Source organism: Orcinus orca, chromosome 19 (genome assembly GCF_937001465.1).
Source record: "Orcinus orca chromosome 19, mOrcOrc1.1, whole genome shotgun sequence".
Lineage (NCBI taxonomy): Eukaryota > Metazoa > Chordata > Mammalia > Artiodactyla > Delphinidae > Orcinus > Orcinus orca.
The window spans coordinates 42,768,049-42,778,648 of record NC_064577.1 but is presented as its reverse complement, the minus strand read 5'-3'; the positions used below and the strand labels follow the sequence as shown (position 1 = coordinate 42,778,648).

The 10,600-nt window shown below is 49.8% G+C and overlaps 1 protein-coding gene across 1 annotated transcript; it reads left to right on the top strand.

Annotated features, from left to right (window-relative positions):
• Positions 1–2,234: 2,234 nt before the first annotated feature.
• On the top strand, positions 2,235–6,458 carry RPL19 (ribosomal protein L19). Its single transcript, XM_004282716.3, has 6 exons — positions 2,235–2,301; positions 3,179–3,285; positions 4,629–4,751; positions 5,390–5,510; positions 5,890–6,000; positions 6,260–6,458. Exons 1-6 carry the CDS (start codon positions 2,297–2,299, stop codon positions 6,381–6,383), a joined length of 591 nt encoding a protein of 196 aa, XP_004282764.1. The 5' UTR covers positions 2,235–2,296; the 3' UTR covers positions 6,384–6,458.
• The last annotated feature ends 4,142 nt before the right edge of the window (positions 6,459–10,600 follow it).

Genomic DNA, 10,600 nt, shown 5'->3' with positions numbered 1-10,600 from the left:
ATCCTAGGGACTCAGGAGTCCTATTGCCCTAGTGCTAATATCCCCCAAGCCCTTCCAAAAGGCCAGGGGTGGGCCTGGGTGAGGTCTGTGTTCCTCGAAAGAAAGGAAAAAGGAAGAAATGTGGAGTTGAGACAGGAGAGACTGGCAAAAATCAGATCTGTGACCTCCTTTTTTTTTTCTTTTCCCTGTATTTTGGCCGCGCTGTTCGGCATGCAGGACGGTTCCCTGACCAGGGATCAAACCCGGGCCTCCGCAGTGAAAGCTCTGAATCCTAACCACTAGGCCACCAGGAAACTCCCAGATCTAATGACTTTTGACCTAGAATTGCTCCCGCTTCATCCTTGAATTGGGGACAGATACCCAAGGCCTGAACCCCACCCACCATGATCTATGGAGAGAAAAAGAGTAGGGGATTCTGGCAAGAGACCTTAGTGCCAACTTGGTTCAGGCTCTTTGTGGTGGTGGCCCTGGACGGATCAGCACACCTCTCCTGTAAAATGGGTTTGCCGGTACTGTGGTGTCTTTGTCACCTGGAATTACTGGGAAGAAGAGGGAAATGAAATTAAATGATGGATTGCTGGGGTGTTTGGAGATGCTGTAAGGTGCTGTGCAGGGGTCAATCATGACAGGAAAAACTTACCTCCTTGTTTGACCCCTTCCAGGGCTCCACAAAGAGGAGACATGAGAAGTAGAATGAAGAAGATTTGTGCAGGTTCAAAGACCCTAAAGTAAGCCAACCTGGGAATTCCCTGGCAGTCCAGTGGTTAGGACTCCGCCCTTTCACTGCCTAGGGCCTGGGTTCAGTCCCTGGTCTGGGGAACTAAAATCCCGTTAAGCCAGTGCGGCCAAAAGTAAAAAAAAAATAAGGCAACCTGCTATGTTCTGCTGGAGGGGAGACTGTGGAACACACTGACTCCTTTTTACCCTGGGTTTTGCAACAAGTGATGGCCAGCCCCAAGAGCCAATACTGAGCAGGGCTCCCATCTTCCCCTTGGGCACAGGAGAGCCTGGCATGACAGAGAAGGCATGGGTTTTGTAGTCAGAAAGACCTAGATTTTCAATTTTTGCTACCTCAGCTGTATAATGGCGATGACACTACTTGTGTTGTGAGGAAGTGGCATAAATTTTGCATCCCTTCCTCTTTTTAATTTTATTTTGGGGGGTGGGGGCGCACCGCACGACTTGTGGGATCTTAGTTCCCCCGAGCAGAGATCGAACCCGGGCCCTTGACAGTGAAAGCACGGAGTCCTAATCACTGGACCGCCAGGGAATTCCCTTCCCTTCCTCTTTTTGACCTTCTCAGCTCTATTTAGCAGCCAGGAAAAGTTCAGATGATAGATACAGGATTATCAGATGGAGCGAAGCAAGGAGTTGGAGCCAGAACTCAGATCAACGTTTCTTGGACCCTGGAATGTTCTCCTTGGTTTTTTGCCTTGGATGCTCCAGAGCAAGAGGAAATAACTATGAGAGGGCCTGTCATTCGATTTTTCTTTTTTAGACTTTCGCAACTATTCATTTACTCACTCGCCATGTCTCAAGTGCTTGCTACGTGCAGAGCTCCATGGCCGCTGGAATACAGTGTGAGCCAAACCAAAGACTGGTTCCCGCCATCAAGGAGCTTGTCTTAATGCCTTCTTTTGCAAGTTGCAAACGTTAACTCATGTGATTTTCACAACTAGACGACGGATATATTAGAACTAGGTACACTATACATAAGAGAAAACTGAGGCACTGAGAGATTTAGAGGCGCAGTGGCTCAAAAACATACACTTATGTCTTTGGTGATCTATTCTGCACTCCAGGGGCTGCCAATTACCGGGAGAGTGAATAAAAGGTTGCTTTTGTCTGATATCTGCCCTTATTACTCTCTCTTGCTTCATTTTTTTCCCGCTGATAAATCATCCTTCCATAGACTCCAGTATGCCTGGGAGGAGTGGGCCGCCTTAGTAAAACTACTTTATCCCGCCTGCGCAATCCAGCTGACTTCCGGCTTCCACTGCCCACGTGATCAGGTACCATTGCTGCGCATGCTTAATAGGAAGTCGGACTATACCACTTTGCCATGCCGAAGGGAGATATTTTCTATGTTTTAAAGTTTAAAACCGATTCCTGATATTAGACTTCTGTTATCCCGGGTATTAACAGAATATGTAAGTAAGTTTAGGGTGGCGGAAGATTAAAGGACCGGAGGGGAATACGGGCGAAAGCGGAGCTGGGGGTGGGCTCTCCCCTTCACAGATAATGGGAGGAGCCTGGGGAGAGCAAGTTCTTTCCTTTGGCCCCTGCGGTCGCAGCCATGAGGTAAGGGCTCTCGGGTCTCTGATATTGATTGATTCTGGCTGCGGCCGCACTGCGGGGCTGTGTACCGCAGCCCGTGCTTGAAGAGACGGGGTGGAGGTGGCCCTGAAGCGGCGCGTCCCGGAGCTTGGGATAGGCCGGAGCACACTAGCTCCCAGCCTCGAGAGGAGGGGGTGGGGGAGCGTTCCCGGAACTCTAGGACGGGGGAAAGGTGGGCTTCGCGCCCCACACGTGTCTGAGGAGACCCACGCGGGCAGAGGAAAGGCGGCGGCGGGGACTGGGTTGTGGCCCCCTTACTCATTGGGCCGATCTATGGCTCCGAGCCGATCTCTGCTTCCATGTGACGTAAGACAGGTCGCGAGTAGGCCCCAAGCCTCCGACTTTATTACTGGGATAAGAAAGGGAAAAAGAGCCCAAGAAGCAAAGGACTAGATTAACTAGCAAATCAGGCCCACTGGCCTCGGATTTTTCACGTTAAACACTTGTTTTTAGTGTTGGGTACCAGAAAGGGCATAAGCCCCGTCTTCATTCCAATTGTATCCGTTAGTCTCATTTTCCAGAGGAGAAAACTGAGACACAGAATAAGACATAACCTAGAGGTTGTCGACATCCCAGGGTGGGCTGTTCGCCTACAGGAACGCACAGGCAAAGCTTTACAAAGGTCTTGGTATAGGGAAGATTATTAACCTGGGGCTGCGTCGTGGGTGGCCGAAGTCTGGGGGGACATGTTTGTATTTAGTACTAAGTGCATATACACATGCACCTCCCCCCGCCATGTTTCACAACATTAGAAGACTTGGAAGGGCAGGTCTTGTTGGGGATGCTCATTCTTGCCCAGGAATGGTTTCCAGGGCCTGATAGTGTTTTCTGTTTGTCGCAGTATGCTCAGGCTTCAGAAGAGGCTTGCCTCCAGTGTCCTCCGCTGTGGCAAAAAGAAGGTCTGGTTGGACCCCAATGAGACTAATGAAATCGCCAATGCCAACTCCCGTGAGTTCTTGGGGTCTCAGTTCCTTCTTCATCCTACCCCTTTCTCATCCTTTGTGCAATGAAAGTTGACACGATTGTGTTGACTGTTAACAGACCTAGGAGAGCTCATAGTTTGGGGGGTGGTTTATAAAATGGAAGAGTCACAGAAATATGGAATGCCAGATGTTCTCTTCCTGCCACTTGCCAGAATGACAGGATGGAAGTTAATGGAACCACCCGATGTTATATTAATAAATATCGCTAGAGTGGATGTTCTGTTTTATGTCTGTGAGAAGGATTTGTGAAGAGACAGTACAAGGACTGGGGCGGGGTAGAGATGGCCGATGAAATGATGAATTGGAAAGACCTGGGGCCTCAGACTTTATTAGAGGCCTGTTTGCATATAATTCAAAGTAGTAAGACAGTGTCAGTCCTGCAGATAACATCAACATGCCCACATTACTTCAACATAATATTGTTACAGGGAAAAAGTATTCAATGACATTGTTTAAAATTGTAAGGCAGACTTTATTCAGAACAATTGCAGTAGTTACAGGGACCAATGGGATTTTACTTTGGGGGAGAGAGATTGAACTCAAGTCAGAATATAGCGTGGGCAAGTAGGAATTTATAGCCAAGGAGCATGGTTTAGGGGATCCGTGGATGGAAAATTAATAAGAGGGCGATAAACTATAATGGAAAAGAATATATAAATATATAAAGAATGTATATATGTGTATAACTGAATCACTCAGCAGAAATTAACACAACATTGTCTTAATTGTTTCTTTTTAAAAAAAGAAAATTACTAAGGAAACGGGTAAGGGGGATTCTGGCCTGGGTGGTCAGTTATCAAGGGTAGGGGCTTCTGCTTAACTAACTTAAGCAGTTTTTTACTAAAACTAGAATTTACAAGGAAGCGTACAGATGGGCCTAAGAAGCTTCAGGAACCTGATGAAAGTTTGGTCAAGCAGGAATCTTCGTGACTATCAGGGAAATCCTTTACCTGTTTGGGTTTGTGGTATTGTAATGTGTGCTCAGAAAGTCCTTATTTTAGACTGGTAGCTAATAGGTGAAACAGGATCTGAAGGACTAGGCCGTATTTGTATGCTATTTTGATCACATATCCCCAAATATGTATATTTGGAGTGTGCTGTAAAACATCTAAAAGGGTAGAGGTTTTCTGTTGTTGCTGCTGTGTTTTGTTTTTTAAGAAAGAAATAGAAGTTCCCCAATTCCCACCATTTTTGAAAACCAGGGATGTGGGCAGCGTCTCTGGCATGTCCTGTTTGGACTCTATGTTGTGACTGGTGTACTTGGGGCTAGGCCCCACCTGACTGACCAGGTGCATTGTGGTTTCCCAGGTCAGCAGATCCGGAAACTGATCAAAGATGGGCTGATTATCCGGAAGCCTGTGACAGTCCATTCCCGGGCTCGATGCCGAAAAAACACCTTGGCTCGCCGGAAGGGCAGGCATATGGGCATAGGTAAGTACATTCTTCCCTTTTCTCCAAGACTTAGGGAATGATAAATGATTAAGTCTAGACTAGGATATATTCAGAAACCTTTCCCATTCTGACTCATTTTGAGCCCTTTTCCTACTCCATGATACTTGGTGTGTTTTTCTCTCTGCAAATCAGAAAGTTGGCACTGGTGTTGGAGTTGAAGGTCTTGGTAGAAAGAGGTCACATTTATTGAGCACCTGTACCCCCATACCCTACCCATCCATTCTACTGGATGCTTGGGAAATGTCCAATAAATCCTAAAACCGCTTTCTAGGCTCAGGATGACCTAGGGAGATGATGGTCACATCACCTTTTTAAAGCCCTTCCAGCTTACCGTGCTGCCTTGCTGCATGCCCTGTCATATCCACATTCTGTGGAGTGAATGGGGAATAATTGCCTTGTTTGTGCTTCCTTAAAAATTGAGTAAATGAAAGAAATTAAATACTTGGGATCATCGTCTGTAAAGTGGAAATAAAGCTACTTAAAGTGAGGTACAACTCTTGGCACATGACCCAAAGAGTTATAAAGTGTTTCAGAAATTGGTAGCTATCGTTGTGACCAGTCAGCTGGCTCTAGTAACCCAGATGCACTACAGGGAGCCTGATTCATCTTCCTCGTAGGTAAGCGAAAGGGTACTGCCAATGCTCGAATGCCCGAGAAGGTAACCTGGATGAGGAGGATGAGAATTCTGCGTCGGCTGCTCAGAAGATACCGTGAATCTAAGAAGATTGACCGCCATATGTAAGTACCTTCTCTCGGGCCCACCAAGACCCATTGCTGTTTCGATGGCTTGTTCTTTGCACAGATACAAGCTCTGTCTCATTGGCCTTGGGGAGAGAGCCATGTGTCTTGGTATTTTCTAAGAAAGTTCTTCCGTTCTGTCCTGTTCTGCTCACATACACCATCAGGACAGCCCAAGAATTAAGTTTATCTACCAGGTGAGCTCTTCTGTCTAGAAATTGCACAAAAAGTCCTAGTTTGGGGGAAAGAAGTCCCTGCAGCAAGAAGAGAGGAAAGGAACCCTACATGCTTAGGGGCCTTGTGTAGAGGAGCAGATCACAGGCCAACCTCGGTGTTGGTCCCATCGCTGACCAGAACCTCTAATCCTTGTACGCTACAGGTATCACAGCCTGTACCTGAAAGTGAAGGGTAATGTGTTCAAAAACAAGAGGATTCTCATGGAACATATCCACAAGCTGAAGGCAGACAAGGCTCGCAAGAAGCTTCTGGCGTAAGTTTCTTTAGGAATTGGTGTCTGTCACAGGGGCAAGTTCTGAGACATTTAAAATGTGCTGATGTCTAATCTCGACTTACATGCAGTCTGTCCAGAATACAGTTGTTGTGTTAGAGGTATATGCTGCTCTGTCCAGTACATACCCACATACCACCTACCATCAATGTCAGGGTAGTGTGGGGACTTACTGGCTAGTTGAAGCAGGAGCTCTTGGTGTCCCCAGCAGCTCACCCGTCTTCTCTCTTCCATTACCCAGGGACCAGGCTGAGGCCCGCAGGTCTAAGACCAAGGAAGCCCGCAAGCGCCGTGAGGAGCGGCTCCAGGCCAAGAAGGAGGAAATCATCAAGACTCTGTCCAAGGAGGAAGAGACCAAGAAATGAAGTTCTCCTTTTCTTCTCTGTCCATAGTGGCCTCAGCAGTTGCGTAGATCACTCATTCAATAAAAAACAAGGCTTAATCTGCCTGCCTCTCTGCTTCCAGTTTCTGGCTGCTTGGTGGGTCTTCACTGTGTACGGGGCCAGAACCGAGGAATGAGATACAGGCCCTTCCCTGGGTTCCTGCTTCATTTCTTCCTTGGCTCCTGGCCTGGTCAGGCTCATGCCCCCTCCGTCCATGGGGTGTGGGGCCTACTTTGAAGGGAGGAGAGGAATGGCCTCTACCCAAGCCTCAAAGACTGTGCCTCAAAACTGCTCTTTTCAGCAGAGCATGAGTGGCACCTCAGACATGGTTTCAAATGTTGGTTGGGAACCAGTATTCAGTTGTGACATGAGTTGTCACATTATTTTAAAACAACAGAAAATATATGCTTGCACTGCTCAACTGCACTGAGGTTCAAGGTTGTGGTCTACTGCCTTGGAACTCCAGGACGGTGGGAATTTGAACCACCACCAGTCCAGAAGGTATGGTCTGGACTTGAACTGCTGGCGACTGCCTAAGCTGTCTTTGGACAGCCTCATTGAGATAGAACTGAAGCTGTCATCTTGAGCATCCCAATTTCTATTTCTAAACTTTTTTTCTTTCCTGTCCTTAAAAGAAGGATTGTTTCCTGTTTTGTTTTTTGGTTTATAACCATCAAAAATGTCCCAAAGAAAAAAGGCTTTCTCAGCAGAAATTGGAATAAAGGCACATAACATACAAACTTGTCACAGCAGTTTTGAGTTACTTAATTCATATCCCTTTTTACAAATGAGAAGTAGGTTTTATTTTGCCTATTAACTGGTAGTAGAAACCACCAAGGAATTTTTCAGTAAAGTATCTGCTCTGTGAGCCAAGTACTGAGGCACTTTACACTGACTTGTATTGATTCTATAATTTTCACAACATTGTAAAGTAGGGTATTAGCTTCTCCATTTTGCAGATGAGAAAAGAGGTGAAGCCAGGTGTTGGATTCACCTGTTAAGACGACCTGAATGGGAAAAATGGATTCAAGATGAAGTAAGATAGGACTTTGTAGACTTACTACGGAGGCCTCAGGAAGAAGGCTAGCTTGGTCCCCAGGCCTCGAGCTTTGGAGGACTGGGCAGAAGATGCCTTTGGTGATCAGGAGAAGAAACTAGTTGTGGTGGGGAGGATGCCTGGAAGAGCCAAGTTGAACATTCTGAGTGGGTGGCAGTTTGAGTGACAGGTGTCCAGGTGGAAGGGGTCAGTCAGCCAGTTAAATACAGGAGTGTCAGCTCAGGTGAGAAGTCGGGGGAGGAAAGTTGGGCACAGCTATGGCTGGTGTGCCCATCCTGGTTACCTCTGCGGTCTACCAGTCTCTGAGGAACTCTTGTGGGCAGTAATGTGAAGGCCAATGAGGGGTCTTCAGGATGTGTACTGGGCACATGTTTCCATCTGCACTTGGTGTGGGAAAGGCAGGGCTAAAGCGATCCTGGGGGCAGCAGACCTATCCCCAGCTCTGCCTGCAGTGTCCTCGTCCAGTCTGGACAGGTGGGGATGTGGGTAGCCCAAGCCAGGGAGGCCCGGACGGAATAGTCCAGACAACCTCCATCACCACCCATGTGCATCAGAGCCCCAGCTGAGAGGACACTGCTTTTTGGTTTCCCTGTTGCCGCCATAGCAGCCTGTGCATAATGTATCCTTAGGCGTGCTCTAAGCCTGTTATTCCATATGGGGGAGCTGTGGCCTGGAAGAAGGGCCTCGGCTAAGCTACTTGGAGCGTGAGATGCCTTCTTCTCAGAGGAGGAAGGGCATTGAAGGCCGCCCACCTCCACTTCCTCCAGGCAGTAGAGGGATGACAGGAAGGAGATAAGGACCTTTACTGAGGCTCATGAGCCTGCAGCACAGAAAAGGTTTCCACCGTGGACCAGGAGATGGTGCTGTTCTCTCACAGGTCACTGAAGGTGTAGGAAACTGCCTCACTTTTGGCGGAGTGGTGGGGGGGAGGAAGAATCAGGTTGTAGGAGCCTATCTCTTGGGAAGCCTTGCATGTAGAAGACACTTCTTTCTGAAGCTCACCCCAGGCCTAAGCTTACCTCTTTCCACCACAGGCCTCTAAGCCCTTCCTGGGGCAGGGCCTAGGAGGGCCCCCTTAGCAGGCAGACCCCTTAAAGTAACTGCTGGGTCTCTTCCAGGTCCTGGAGCCTTGTGAAATTCTGATGAAAAGACATGTCCATTCTCTCAAGAGTTTGCAACTGGTCCCATCATATAATTTTACCCTTTAAAGGGGCTCATGACCCTGAGGTAAAGACTCCATGAGCAAGTCCAACTCCATTTCTGGAGGAGGAAACTGAGTCCTGGAGGGGCCAATGACTCCCCAGAATACCAGTGTGGCTTGAACACTAGCACCCACCTTTGAGTCCTCCAGACCAGATGTGGGAGGGGGTGACTCGGAGTGGGCTGCAGCCGAGAGGTGCGGAGCACAGCTGCTGCTGCAGGGCCACAAGCTGGAGGAGGGGTACAGGGTACAGTGGGTGCTCTCTCTGAGGCTGAGACGGACCACCTAGGCTGGCTCCCCAAAGCACAGGGAGGGCCGAGGCCGGAGGTACACTGGCTGGTCGCACTCTCCAGCAGATGCCTCCAGTGTCCTAAGCACTGGGGAGGGGGTGTTAAGAATGGGGGGGGGTAAAAAAAAGGCTGAAGGGGCCAAAGAGAGTGGTGCTAGCAAAATGGGTGGGGTTGCACAGAGGGAACCTGTGTCCCCACCCACTGCCTCGTATCCATCTCTCTGCCCTTTGAGGCCTCTTGTCTCTTGCCCCCAGACTCCCCCTCTTTTTGTGTCTCCCCTAAACCTTAATCCCCGCAGGATATATGCCAGCTTAAGCTCAGGCTGAGGTGGGGGGATGGAGGGCACGTGTGGGTCGGACAATAGAGCCAAACGGTGGGTTGGCACCACCACAGGTTGCTTGACATCCTCTGCCCCAGGCCAATGGTGTTGCTGGTCCTGCCACCCCCAGAGTGGGCACGGAGGAGGGCAGAGGCTACAGTGGGGGCACCAGCTGTTCCCAGCCCCAGGCTGTGAGCATGCTGTTAGTGGTCCAGCCACCACCGGAAGAAGCTGCTGTGCTCAGCAGTGCGTCAGATGAGCTGGGGAGGAGGCAGGGGTCCAGGCCAGCTGCTGGCCGGTGCAGACACAAGTTGGTGTGCAGAAGGTTTGGCTGAAAGGCTCTGACCCTCTCCAGTGGAGTAGGGTCTTGATCCCTGGAGCCCCCCGCCCAGCATTTCAAGGTGTCTCTGTTTCCATCGTGCTGGTTTAAGCCACTGAGGAACCCAGGGTCAGGTGGGGGAAGAGCTGAACTGAGAGGCAAGAGATAGAATTTCTGAGACCAGTTTGACTGTTAATTTGCTGGGTGACCTTGGGCAAGTTTCTAGTCTGCTCTGGGCCTCAGTTGCTCCAAGTATAAAAGGGGAAAGGTTGGGCTGGCTAATTTGTATGACCGTGGACAAGCCACCTAATATCTCTGGGTCTCAGTTTCATCATCTGTGAAAAGGGGACACCACCACTTTCCTCACTGGGTCCTCAGAGGATAAAACAAAATTAAGTTCCTGGCATAGTTTCCCCGGCACAGTAGGTGCCTGTTTGTGTGAGTTCCCCTCTTTTTAAGACTCTGGACTGGGTTTGTGACCCCTTTATCCAGTCCCATCAGCAGGGGTCCTAGGAAGGGGGTCACCCTCCTTCTGCTCCCCCTACCACCTCCAAGCTCTAGAGTCATCCCTGAAGCAGCCCAAGGAAAGCGGTTGGGGACCCAGGGTCTGGCCCCACGGGGCCTACCTTGATTTCGGGGGGCTGGAAGGCAGAGCCGGATGCATTCTGGCAGCACGGCGTTGCCCTGGCACCGCCACAGCCTCTCTCTCTCTCTCTCTCTCTCTCTCTCTCTCCCTCTCCCTCTCCCTCTCCCTCCCTCCCTCCCTCTCTCTCTCTCTCTCTCTCTCTCTCTCTCTCTCTCTCTCTCTCTCTCTCTCTCTCCCTCTCTCTTTCTCTCTCTCTCTCTCTCTCCCTCTCTCCTCTCGGCGCTCCCCATAAATAGCACAGGACGTGCTCGCCTGGGCGATGACGCGGCCGGCCGTGCGGACGGGAAAGAGGCGGCTCAGCCGGAGCAGGTGGGCGGCGGGCACCGCTGGGGGCGGGGCGCCACCGCGGCCCCCTGGCGCCAGGCTC

What these genes read in the sequence shown, in the direction of transcription:
- RPL19 (XM_004282716.3), top strand. An exon ending in AATCGCCAATGCCAACTCCC is followed by an intron (nt 3,286 to 4,628) that starts GTGAGTTCTTGG and finishes GTGGTTTCCCAG; the next exon opens with GTCAGCAGATCCGGAAACTG. An exon ending in AAGAAGATTGACCGCCATAT is followed by an intron (nt 5,511 to 5,889) that starts GTAAGTACCTTC and finishes TGTACGCTACAG; the next exon opens with GTATCACAGCCTGTACCTGA.